This window comes from Neofelis nebulosa, chromosome 10, assembly GCF_028018385.1.
Source record: "Neofelis nebulosa isolate mNeoNeb1 chromosome 10, mNeoNeb1.pri, whole genome shotgun sequence".
In the NCBI taxonomy this organism is placed as follows: Eukaryota; Metazoa; Chordata; class Mammalia; order Carnivora; family Felidae; genus Neofelis; species Neofelis nebulosa.
In genome coordinates, this window is record NC_080791.1 from 56829776 (window position 1) to 56842781 (window position 13006).

The window sequence follows — 13006 nt, forward strand, 5'->3', positions numbered from 1 at the left end:
GGCTGTGGGTTGTGCCTTCAGCCTGATTAGCATAGATTGATTAGCATAATGGTGGGTAGCCTTTAGGAAGAACCAGGGTTCCTGGGTTCGAACGCCCCGCCGCCGCCGCCGCCCAGCCACTTACTAGCTCTGTGACTTCCCCTATTATTTAACCCTTTCTTTGCTGTAGCAGAATGGGGTGCTCTGCACAATGAGGTGGTGATAGTGCCTGCACCAGGTTGTCTGGTAGATTAAATGAATTAAAATAGGTAAAGCTCAGAGACAAGTCTCCTGATGCAAGGGCAGTGTTATTTGAGGTTAGCTCTTAGCTGACCTCTCACTGGGTCTACCTCCCGGGCTGTGAACTCCCCCAGGGAGGGACCCTGTTTGACTCACGCTGGAGGCCTCAAAGGTCTCAGCACAAGCCTGTTTTGTCATTGGCCCTTAGTACACAGGTGGTGACCTGACCCAACACAGTGCTCTTCCTGTCTGTCCTTCAAGGCCTGGATCATATATGGCCTCCTCCTTCAGGAAGCCCTCACCGATTTCCAAGTGCTTTGTGACCTTTTTTTTTTTTTTGCCATTCTCTCTCTCTGTCTCTCATTCTTGGCATCGATCCCCCTCCCTCCCACCCCCCATGGGTCCTGTTTATTTACACACTTGTGATGTCCTCTGTGTGAGACCAAGGACACCTGCCCTGTGTCTGTTGTCCCTGTTCCTGGGCAGACCTGGCATGGCACCGAACTCCATAAATATTTGCTCAGTGAAGGAGGCCGAATGTAGGTATTTCACTGGGAAAAGATATACTTGGGGGTGGGGGGTGGGCAATGTGGTTGATGAGGACAATGGGACATCTTTGCTGGTTTTGAAATGTCTAAAAGTGGCTTTGAGTGTTTGTGACCCCAAGGGCGGAGGTCAGTGGATAAGCAGCTTTACCTTGCTAGGTGAATGTGCTTTCTGGTAACCAGAGCTATCTGGCATGGGGATCGGTGGCTCATTCCAGCCTTCCTGCTTTTGCTTCTGCTGCTTTCCCCATTTAGAATGCCATCCTCGCTTCTCACGGCTTGTCCAAATCCTGCTTCCTCAATAAGTGCCCTGGCCACGAAGCCATCCCTTCCTGGCCCCCAGAGTGTGGCATCCGTTCATCATTCCCATCCTCAGACATTTCCTGAGCCTTCCTGGGTCTGGACTGTGGCATGGGTGAGTACGGAGTCTCTCTTTAGGATGGACATCTAGATCTAGCTACAGTATATCCAGTGTGGTTTGACCTGGCCTGAGGCAAGGACCATGGCTTCTGATGACCCACCAGGGATCAAGGAGCTCTTTATGCAGCTGGAGAGATCTACCCATTGGCTTCCCACTGGGCAAGTACTCAGAACCCACCTAATTACTGGGGACAAGCTTCTGGGCACTGGATCCAGCAGGCTGTGGTCATAATCAGCTAATTAAACCACCCAAGAATTGCTCATTGGCCCTGAGGAGGGGAAGGAAGGGGGGGGGTGGGTAGGGAGGCTCAGAAGAGCGTGAGAAGGCGAGGGATGCTGTGAAGGAGGCTTCAGACACTGGGCCTGCAAGGAGAGCTGCGAAAAGAAAGCAGGAGGTGGGGAGAGAGGGTGGGGGAACAGGGAGAGAGGCAGACACACAGACAGATGAGAGAGAGTGCTATCTGGGGACAGCACCCAAGTGAGATAAATCAAGGACAGGGGCTCTGACGTTGGATACAGGGACCCCACTTCTTCACCATCCCTCTGATACCATGGATAAGCTGCTTTTCCTCTTTGGGCCTCAGTTTCTCCGTGTGTCAAGCAGGAAGGAGAAAGGGCTTTGGCCTAGGAGGTCTGTAGGGTGCTTTCCTTCTCTTTTCTGCAGCCAGAACAGGAGAGAGCATAGAGGGCAGGCTGTGCTCTGTGCTTGATAGCTTGGCCGCTTGCAGCCCTGTCTTCTAGAAGGGGCAGGCAGTGTGTGGGTGTCTTCCAGCCTGAGATTGAGTGCCTGTAGCTTCATCAGGATGGAAGACTATTGGCAACAGGAAAGCCCTCGGCCTCTGTCATGCTCTTGTCCCTGTCCTCACGACTGTCCTGTGGTTCCCAAACTAGTGTCCTCAGCAAGTGACCAGTGAAGGCCGCACAGTGTCTCTCAACAGCCTAGGCCTTTCCCAAATAGCATCCCCCAAAGGTAGAGCCATGGGGTCGAGTCACACAGACTCGGCTTTGCTGTCCAGCAATATCGCACGCTAGCTCCGTGACTGTGGGTAAGGGTCTTAAACTCTCTGGGCTTCAGTGTTCTCCTTTGTGAAATAGGTGTGATAATATCACCTATTGCATGTGGTTGCTGTGGCTGAGAGGGTCAGGATTCGATGAAGTCGTTGCTATCATTCAAGACCAAGAGTGGATCTCTGCTGTCCTCTGTGCTCCCCTCTCTCCCGCATCCCCTCCCTTCTCCTGTCCTGAACAGCGCTGTGCACATCGCTGACTATGCGGAGGTGGGGGGTTGCACTGGGCCCGAGAAGAAGTTCAGATGACTTCGCGAAAGGGAAGTGAGATTGCCCAGGGCCGGGGAGGGGCAGAGCAGCGTGGTGCTGGGGCAGCCTGAGCGTCCCCACCTTTTGGCCCCTCGCTCTTGCAGATTCTGTAGGAGGAAGCAGGGAGAATTTGGGGGGCAGGAAGCCGGGGGCAGGGGTGGGCCTCGTGGAGAGCCCCAGGCCTCTCTCCCTTACCCCATGCGCCCAGGTGCAGCGGTGGAGTCTAGAGCCAGGTTTTCTAGCAGGGAAGCCAGCAGGCCACTGTTTCACACATTCAGACAACAACACCCCTAGCGGGGGTGCCTGCTTGGAGCTGAGGCGCTTGGAAAGCAGCGCCTGCCTAGGAGGTCTGCTGAGGTCTGGAGGAGAGACAGCAAAGGAGGGAAGAAAGCCGCCTCCCCCTCCCCCAGCCTCTCCCTGCAACGCTAGGCTATGACAGACAAGCTAGGGCCTCTGACTCCAAGGAAGCTGGTTACATAACACAGCCCAACTCCCTGCTTCCTTCTTTCATTCCTCCCCAGAGGGGCCCAGGAGGAGGCAGGCGCTGCTTTGCTCAGGATTCCTGGGCCTGAGAGGTCAATGTGACCATCCCCTGCCTGGCTGGGTGGTACGTGCCTGCCCACACCATTTCGGGAGGAGGGCCGTGTGTACGGCCTTAGTGTGGGCCGTGGCCACTGAGGTTGGCTCTGTGTATCACCACCGCCCCCCCCCTCCCACATTCCTGGGAGCAAAGCCGCAAAGGGGAGAAGCCTCATTAGAGGAATAGGCCGTGTCCTGAGATAATTTGCGTGTGAAGTGCCCCCAGAGGGGACCTGGCCTCTCTGCAGCCAGAAGAACAAATAGCAGCTTTTGGTCTGCTCCACTGGGTTCCACAGACATTTCTTGAGCACTCAACCTCCACTCAAGGCATGTCCCCAAGCCGCCTGGCCCACCCCGGTGGCCTGCCTGCCTCTTCTGGTGGGAGGCTGATTTAGGGAGCAGCTCTGCTCCTGTCTCCCACCGAAGACCCTTTCTCAGAAGCTGGGGCCTAGCCCTCCTGGGTTTGGGGTGGCAGGGAACTTCATGATAGAGAACACCGTGGGGGTTCCTCTGGGCTTGGCTTATTTCTTTCACCCCCCCGCCTCCCGAGGAGGTACCTGTGGACAAATTCTGAGTATCTGCCACATCGCAGGCCCTGAGCCAGGTACCGGAGGCGTGAGGTTGAAACATGCGAGTCTCAGCACTGGTGCAGCTCCTGTCTTCTAGGGGAGAGGAAATAGATCATCACAGCACACTGTAAGAAGGGGGTGACGTGGATTAGTTTCTATCGGGGGCAGAGCGAGCCCGGTGGTTAAGGGTCAGAGGCGGCTCCTCGGAAGGGGGGCACCGGAGCAGGCTTTGGATGGTGAGGTGGAAGTGAGCCAGAGGCGTATCTGTGATGGCGGTTTTCAGCCAGGACTGACTTCCTTCGTCAGATACATGAGAACGCTCTGTGTACCAGGCACAGTGTCAGACACTCACTTCCTCTGCTGTCGGTTAGGGGTGTCCTGGGGCTGCAGACTGCTTGAGGACACAAAATCTCGGGTGAAAGTCCACGTTCTGTTACATGGCATCACTGTGAGTGGGCCTGGACAGAAGAAACGGGACGGACATAGGAGGAGACACCAGGTCCGGCCACGAGGGTCTGCCCAGGTCTCTTCTGGTGGAAGGCCACTGGAGCAAAGGCTTTCCTCCGGTGGAGGAAACCCGGCAGAGAGGGTCTGATGACTTCCCAGATAAGCGGTGGCCGTGAAATAGGAAACCGTGTCATCGTCTGAGAAACAGCTCTAGGCTCTGGGGCTGTGGGGTGGCGGTGGAGGTGGGGACACCTCTGAGCTCTGAGTGACGGCTGTTTCTGGGAACATGGAGGCCAGAGGCCAGTGGCTGCCTGGTGGAGAGAAGCAGTGGGCTGGGGGTTCTCACCTCCCCTCTACCAATAGCTTTGGGTCTCACGTCTCCTCTACCAAGTGCTTTGTGAAAAGCTACCAATAGCTTTTCAGCCTCTGGGCATAAAGTTTCCATTCTTTCTCTGTTGTATCTGTGCTAATGAAAGCAGCTAGCACATTAGCAGGATGATTTTATTATGGGTCTTTATTGCCCCAGGGCTGTGGAAGAAACCTGGAAGCATTTTTAAGCTCAGTAATGAGAACTTTTTCTTTGCAAGGGATTTTTTTTTTTAATATCCTAAAAATGACAAAGATGATCACATGGCATAATGGAGTGGTTAATATGCACATATTCATTTCTCATTTAGAGGGCTGACTTCAGCAGCAAGGCCCTCAGTATGCACACTTGAAACAATCTGGTCATCTCTGATGTTCACTATTTTGCAGTCAGTTTTGCCCTCCTGCTCCCCCAGAAGAGGTAAAGTTTTTTGGTAAGGAAAACTTTCAGGGGCGCCTGGGTGGCTCAGTCGGTTAAGCGTCTGACTCCTGGTTTTGGTGCAGGTCATGATCTCACACTTCGTGGGATCGAGCCCCATGTCTGGACTCTGCCCTGGGAGTGCGGAACCTGCTTGGGATTTTCTCTCTCCCTCTCTCTCTGCCCCTTCCCTGCTTGAGTGCGCTCTCTCTCTCTCTCTCTCTCTCTCAAAATAAACATCAAAAATAAATAAAAATAAAAAAAGAACTTTCAAACAAAGAACCATGACTCAGTCTCAGATTGAGTCCTGTCCCAGGCCACACAGCAACCTGGCTCCCTCAAGCCTCAGTTTCTGTTGGAGTGTTTGGGGACAGGGGTGTGCCAAGCTCCATGGAGAAGAGAAACACCAACCCTAACCTTCAGGACACCCAACCAGATGCTGACGGATACGTGCCCCTATCACTAAAGTGCCTTTCTTCTCCCCATTCCACTGCCATTGGCCCAGGCCAAGCCCCCCTTCTGGCCTGGACTGTTACACTAGTCTTCTGACTGCTGTCCCTTTGCTCAGTCTAGACACCCCCCAAACCCTCCTCTTATTCTGAAATTCATATCTGACTCTGTTTCCCCCCCACCCCCCGGCTTAAAAACTGGCCAGTTTTGGGGTGCTCAGTCAGTTAAACGTCCGACTTCAGCTCAGGTCATGATCTCAAAGCTTGTTAGTTTGAGCCCCACATCAGGCTCTCTGCTCTCAGCGCACAGCCTCCTTCAGATCCTCTGTCTCCCTCTCTATCTGCCCCTTCCCTGCTCACACACACACTCTCTCTCTCAAAAATAAATAAACATAAAAAAAACCAACTGGGGAGCACCTGGGTGGCTCAGTCAGTTAAGGGTCCAACTCTTGATTTCGGCTTAGGTCATGATCTCAGGTTTGTGAGTTCGAGCCATACGTCAGGCTCCCCACTGGCAGTGCAGAGCCTGCTTAAGACTCTGTCTCCCTCTCTTTCTCTGCCCCTCCCCTGCTCGCTCTCTACCTCTCTTTCTCAAAATAAATAAATAAATAAATAAAACAAACATTAAAAAAAAAACCTGGGGGTGCCTGGGTGGCTCAGTTGGTTAAGCGTCCGACTTCGGCTCAGGTCACGATCTCGCGGTCCGTGAGTTCGAGCCCCGCGTCGGGCTCTGTGCTGACTGCTCAGAGCCTGGAGCCTGTTCCAGATTCTGTCTCCCTCTCTCTCTGACCCTCCCCCGTTCATGCTCTGTCTCTCTCTGTCTCAAAAATAAATAAACGTTAAAAAAAAATTAAAAAACAAAAACAAAACAACAAAACCTGGCTTGTTTCTGTAGGATAGTCCACATTCGTGGGGTGCAGGGTGGGGTGCATTGGGGGGTCTTTCATGATCTTTGCCAAATTTCCTTCCAGTGTTCCTGTCTCAGCTCTCCCCACCACACAGCAAACACTCTGGCTGCACTGACTTTTTTTTTGGATGTTCCTCCACAGTCTTCACACTTTATCCACACTGTGCCTTTGTTCAAGCTGGTCTCTGTCTGGAATACCTTCTTCCTCTGACGATATCTCCCTTATATTTTCAGGTTGAACCTAACCTCAGTGCAGTTCAGTTGATCTGTTGCACGGAGCACCACTGTATGCTTAGGCATGACTCCTTCCCTTGACTTGGTGCTCCCTGCCCAGGCAATCAGTGCCCTCTTCCGTGCTCCCTTGCACCATGATGCATGGTGGCTCATTGATGCATGGTGGCATCATTCCATGATGGCTCATTGCATCATCATGGTTAGCTGCTGACATGTCAGTTTCCCATGTTAGAGCACAGACAAGTGTTTGGTACCTCTTGGACCCCCAGCTCCTGATAGGGCTGGCCCAGCCAGGTGAGGCCTAGGTTTGTAGAAGTGAATTGAAGCAAGAATACAAGCACCACATGCATATTTGCACACACACGCCCATGTGTGTATGCACATGTGCACACACATACACACACTTGTGATACACGTGGCTGTTGTACTCAAATAAGTTAGGGCCAGAATTAGGTGGGGGTGTGAGTCACTTAAGATTCCCTGGAGGGAGGTGCCTGGGTGGCTCAGTCAGTTCAGCGTCTGACTTCGGCTCAGGTATGATCTTGTGGTTCATGAGTTTGAGCCCCGCATTGGGCTCTGTGCTGACAGCTCAGAGGCTGGAGCCTGCTTCGGATTCTGTGTCTTCTTCTCTCTCTGCCCCTCCCCTGCTCGTGTTCTTGTCTCTCTCAAAAATAAATAAAAATATTTTTTAAAAAATTAAAAAAAAAATTCCCTGGAGGAAGTGAGCCCTGAGCTGCTGACCCAAAAGAGAAGCACTCTTTCCCTCTTCTCACTTCCTTCCTGGCCCTGCTGCTGAAAGAAAACAGCTGACACTGGCTATGAAAAGGGAAATATATGTATTTTGAATTGGGGGTTGGGATCGCCTAGCCTGAAGGTGATTAAATCAGGCGCGTGCTTCCCTCCCTTCCTGCCCTGCCCTCCCTCCCCCTCTCCCTCCCTCCCCTTAGTCCCTCCCCTTCCTCCCTCCTTTCCTTTCCTGTCTCCTTTATCTCCTCCCTCCGGTCTCTCCCCCCCATTCCTGCCCTCTGTCCTCCCTTCCTCCTCTCCCTGCCTACTCCCTCCCCTCCCTCCCTCTCTCCCTCCCTTCCTTCCACACACATTTTCTGAACCTCTAGGACATGCCAAATACTGGGGGCTACAAAATTGATTAAATAAAACATATCTTTATATTTTTCTGTCTTCTTAATGTTCATGCTGGAACAAACCTGCCCTTTCTTTTATCTGTCTCAATGGATCAGAGTTCAAGTCTTGGCATGTCACTGATAGCTCTGTAACTCTGGGCAAGTCAGGTCACTTTTCTGAGCCTCAGTTGTCTTATGTATACCATGGAGATGACAATACCTTCCTCCTAAGAGTGCAGTTGATAATGTGCGTGAGGTGCTAAGCAGGTGCCTTTGATAGTTCTTCATTGAGTGAGAGCCACTCTCCAACTGGAAGCTTCCCGAGGGCAGTGACCATGTCCAGTGTGTCCTCAGTGGCCAGCACAGGGCCAGGCACACAGTAACAGTACATCAGCGTGATCTGTTATCCCAGTTTTCCTGGGACTGTCTCAGTCCCACATCTTGGGAAACACCTTGGTCCTGGGTGAATGGGGACAGTGGGTCGCCCTACACTACGTTCTCCATGAGGGTTTGTAGAATGGATATAGGAGTGAATGAATCATGAAGGAAGGACCGAGGTAGGACTAGGGCAGCCAAGAGCAAGCACTGGGCAGCTGGCTTGTCAGGTGAGAGGTGGTCCTGTGAAGGGACTAGAAGACCTGGCAGGTGCAAGGTGGGAGGTGGGCATGGCGCCCTCTGCTGCGTGGCAGCATGAAAAAAGACACAGGTCCTGAGTCTGTGAGGCTATTGCCTTCGAGCAGGTTTCAGGCTTCCAGGGCCTATGCACTCTTCCTCTGACACAGCCAGAGAGGGGAAGGCAATCGCCGATCCACTTTTGCTAGAAAGGCCTGTGAGAAGCCACCAGCTGCTCCTCTGCTTTGGAAGCGGGAGGCCTCATGTTCCTCACTCAGCCCACTGTGTTCCAGCCTGTCTGCCTTCTGAGCTAGCCACTCCAGACTGCGAAGAGACTGCGCAGAGGTCTGGTCTGGGGGATGGGAGAGCAGGACTGCAGCCCCATTCTCAGGTCCTGGCCCAGAGACGGAGCTAGGCCTCAGTTCCCCACCTGTTGCCTGGGGATCAGCCCTTCCTGCCAGGGTGTCTGTGAGCTGTGACTTGTGGAAGGCCCCTTGGCACGTCTAGCACAGCATAGGTCCAGTGAGTGCCATTTGTTGTCCCTTTTTGTAAGTGGGAACAATAAAACTGGCTCTGCATACCTCCCAGGGCTGATGTGGGGGCCAAATGGGATGTGGGATGCGGGAACACTTGATAATCAGTGTTGTATCCTTTGAATATTTGGGGATGGGGCTCTTGCCAAGGCTGTTCCTGCTGGCCTGGGGTTCCAGGCACAGGTGGGGGATGACCCTGCCCACCCGGGCATAGAAGATCCTCCTGGGGATGTGCTCCAGGATCACAAAGAAAGCCAGCGGTGCTGTCCGTGTGAGCGTACGTACTCTGTGGGTTGGCCCTGTGCTCAGATGATCTCCGCTTCTTCTGAAACCATGGCAAGAGGGAGACAGACAGACAGACGTGGCCCAATTGCAGGGAGGTTTTAGTAGCAGCAGGACGCGTGACAAGAAGAAGGAATGTCCTCCGGAGCCTCCTCTGTCTGCTGGGCTGGAGGCAGGGCCTTTGTGAAGGCGGGTGGTGTTCGGATCGCCTCTGGGCCCTTCCTCCAGCCCAGAGGCGGGTTCACCATGAGGCTGGTGCAGCTTCAGCTTCGGGCCCTTTGTGCTCCAGGGCCCGTTCCAAGGCCTAGCGCTGTCCACGTGCTTGGACGCTTTGTGAAAGGCGCCAAAGGAAGACATTTTTGTACTCTTCTCCTTCTCCTTCTCCTTCTCCTTCTCCTTCTCCTTCTCCTTTTTTAACAGAAGGATGAGATGAGCTCATCCAAGACTGGATCTGCCCCTGCTCAGGCCAGGTGGTCCTTTGTGCCAGGATGTGGGTGCCGCGTCCCTATGTGTGCTCAGAGCAGCCTCACCCCACGCGTGTGGACCTGGTCATTAGTTAGAGTCCTCACTGCTGAGGCAGGACCTGAAAGTCTCCCAGGGGGGAGCTGGTTCTGGGACAGGCCCAGCTGCGGATCCTACTTGCTATGTAAAGAAGAGCCTGGAAAGGTCCTTCTGCCCTCAGTCTTCCTCATCTGCAACATGGACACAATACCTACCTGAAAAGGCATGGAAAGGTTTAAACAATGTACCCCAGATGAAACATCCTGGTACAGCCCCAGGCTTGTCACGCGGGAGCTCAATAAATGGTGGTGGAAGCTGGATGGAGATGGGCAGGGGTGCGGTGGGGAGGGTTGGGGCATTGGGGGGTGGGGTTGGGGGTCATTGGGGTGGAGCCAGTCCACTGCCTGTCAAATTCACCTGCACCCTGCTGTGCCTCTTGCTGGGTGCTGGGGACACGAGCTGCTGGGGTGGGGTGGTGGTGGTCAGATGAGCTAAGACGTTGGAAAGTGTTTATAAGCTGTGAAATACAGTTCCCTGGGAAGGAACAGTTGTAAACTGAGTGGCCTTTTTGTGGGAGAGGTCAGAATAAAAGTCTGCTTCTGGGGGGGGGTGGGGGGAGGAGGGAGGGGTGTTGGGTGGGAGGTAACCAGCCTGACTGGTTTTGTTGGAAAGCTCTGCTGCCCTGGCAGGCAAACTGACCTTTCTGGCTTAGGAAGGAAACCCGGCCAGCAGGGTGCGCTGTTTCCCACATCCTCCACCCTTGCGCCGAGGTGGGGAGAGGTGAAGGGAGCTTACTGGTGGTTGCCTCGTCCCTCCCAACTTCGGTGCCCCCTTCAGAGAGGGAGGAGCAGTGGGGGTGGGGAGAAAAGAACGTAGGCTTTGGTGTAAGGCCAGGTTTCAAACACTACCACTACTGCTTATGTCTGTGTGCTTGCGACATTTGTGTAATCTTGCTGCACCTCGGTTTTCTCATCTTTAAAATGGGTGTGATAATATTCTCTCCCCCTGCCCGGATTGTTGGAAGGCCTAAATGAGATAATGTAGGGCTTAGCACAGTGCCTGGCACATAGTATCGTGCTCAATAAATACTGATTGTCCCTCTGTCTTGCCCCATGACCCTCATCAACCTGTCTTGCATTCTGTTCCTTTACCCATGTGTGCATACCCTCAGTTGGATTGGGCTCCCTGGGAGAGAAGGTCATGTTTTATTCACCCATCATTACACCCCCAGCCCTGACACAGTGTCTTCAAGACTCCTTGAACTGCTTGGCGACAAGCTCCATTGGCTCAAGGAGAAGAGCGCGAAGTTTCAGCCAGAAACTCACTTATTGCACACCTACTACGTGTTCCTGCTGGAGGCATACTGGGTGGTCTCTTCCCCTCAGAGCTTGAATGGCCACTTGTAATTTGCTATCACCCTCTGTTACAGTGACTTTCTTTTCTTTCCTTCTGGTCCCAGTACCTGGCACGGGGGAATCACATACATTTTTGTTGAATGAATGGCTGCCTTCCCCCCCCACTATTCTGAAAGCAGGCTTGGTGTCCCTTCCAGCCCAGCCACTTTCTAGCTGGGACAAGTCACCCTGCCTCTTTCAGCTTCAGTTTCCTCCCCTTTAAAATGGGGAGGGGCGCCTGGGTGGCACAATCGGTTGAGCGTCTGACTCTTGGTTTCGGCTCAGGTCATGATGTCACCGTTCTGAGTTCGAGCCCCACGTCAGGCTCTGCGCTTGGGATCCTTTCTCTCCTCTCTCTGCCCCTCCCCTTCTCCCTCTCTTTCTTGCAATAAATAAATAAACCTAAAAAATAAATAAATAAAATGGAGAAAATAGTGGTACCAAATAATCAGGGGCTCAACCGTGCCTAGGACAAGGTAAGCACCCAATAATGGCAGCTGCTGTTTTTCAAATGATCTCCAGGGGTCTTCCTCTTCTGGCTGGGAGAATATTCCATTCCTGCAGACCCTCTCTGCTGGCCTCACAAAGGATTTGGAGCTCTGTGCAAACTGTTTATGTTTCCCCGGCAGAGTTTATTACCCAGCCGGGCCTACTGCAATTAATTACAGGCAGAGCAAATAACTTGTCCCTGGGAGGCTGGGCTTGGCATAAACATTTACATCCAGCCAGGGGCCAGCTCAGGGGCTTGGCTCTTTCCTCCAGCCTTTAGAACACAGAGAGATCAGGGGATCAGGGCCCAGAGGTGTGGGATGGGGTGGGGTGCCAGAGAGAAACAGCTTTCCTTCAACTGCTTTTCCTGGACTGTTCCTTAGCCCTTGAGGTGCTGGGTGAATGCTTTCTCTTTTCATCCTCCTCATTACCCACAAGCCGACTCCCTGTTTGCAGATGGAGAAATCGAGGCTCAGCGAAATGAAGCAGTCTGTTTAAAGCCACACAGCTCACAGGGGAGGCAGGAGCTGAAGGTTCACGTGGCAGCTGTGTAGAAAAACAGACTGGAAAAGAGAGGCCAGAAGTTGGGAAATCACCAAGGGATTGTTTGTTCATGTGTTCACTCATTCATGCACTCGTTCATTCACTACATAGTTGTCAGGCCCCTGTCCTGTGTGAAGGGGGCCTAAGGAGGCAGTGGTGACTATGAGTCACTGGGCTGAGTCCAGATTGTCTCCACATTGAATGCCAGAGACTCCCTCAGGATGGTCCCATTAACAGGCAAATGTGTGGCAGAGGCGGTTTCTTGGAGGGCCAGGCAGGGGATGGCCTCTCTGGGTGTCTACTGTTCATAGCCACACCGTCTTACACAGAGAGGTGGCCTGAGGGGAAGTTGTCAAAACGAAGGGCTGTCTGAAGTCAACTCACTCCTCCCAACCTAGAATCTGGAATTCTAGATTTCCAAGCCCCCACCTCTGTGCAGAGAAGGCTCAGACGAGGTTTGGCTCAAAGTTACAGCAGGGACGCATAGTGGGCATTCCTGGCAAAGGACTTTTTCTAGTGCATTTATGTCTGAGAGGTGAAATGACAGATTGGCAGGGCAGACCCTCATGGCTGTCCTGATCCACAGCTCCTCCCCACTCCATGCTGTGAGTCCTGTGTTTTCTGGAGGCCCTTCCAGCTCAGCAATTCCTGTTCTGCTCGACAGTCTCGCTGTGAAGCACTCTAGAACATTCTGCTAGGGGCCATCTTCCTTCTCTCCAGGGTAGAAAGCTAAGACCCAGGGAGGAAGGAGCAGGGTCCTCCTGCCCCTATACTCATTTTGGACATGGTGTGCCTGGATCCTGGGACCTCTGGGCTGGGCAGGAACCCATCCCTACAGCTTCAGGCCCTGGTGGACCCTGGGGCCTAGCCTGAACCATCCACTCTGGGTGGTCAGCACCTGGCCCGGAGCCTGGCATGTGCCTGGCACTGATGCCCAGGAAAAGTGTGACTTGCAGGGCGAGTGAGTGGCTGGTGGGAGACAAGGAAACTCTAGGGAAGAACACCTAGTTCGGCAGGCCGGGGCTTCCAATGCAAATCACCGCTCTACCACGTATGAACATC

At 53.3% G+C, this 13006-nt stretch overlaps 1 protein-coding gene and 1 long non-coding RNA gene across 5 annotated transcripts in view; both read left to right on the top strand.

Moving 5' to 3' along the window:
- The window catches only part of ARRB1 (arrestin beta 1), a 70840-nt gene that overhangs the window by 7291 nt on the left and 50543 nt on the right, over positions 1-13006 (top strand). The window contains exon 1 of one of the 4 annotated variants that reach the window (XM_058687734.1): positions 3658-3775. The exons of 2 other annotated variants lie outside the window; for them this stretch is intronic. In XM_058687734.1, coding sequence (XP_058543717.1) covers positions 3708-3775 — 68 coding nt within the window. In that variant the 5' untranslated portion in view covers positions 3658-3707. Of the gene's footprint in view, positions 1-3657; positions 3776-13006 lie in introns of those variants that run through there. One more of the 4 variants, XM_058687738.1, reaches the window with a different exon arrangement.
- On the top strand, positions 3782-5100 carry LOC131487248 (uncharacterized). Its single transcript, XR_009249681.1, has 2 exons — positions 3782-4882; positions 4966-5100. It is a non-coding gene; the product is annotated as an uncharacterized LOC131487248 (long non-coding RNA).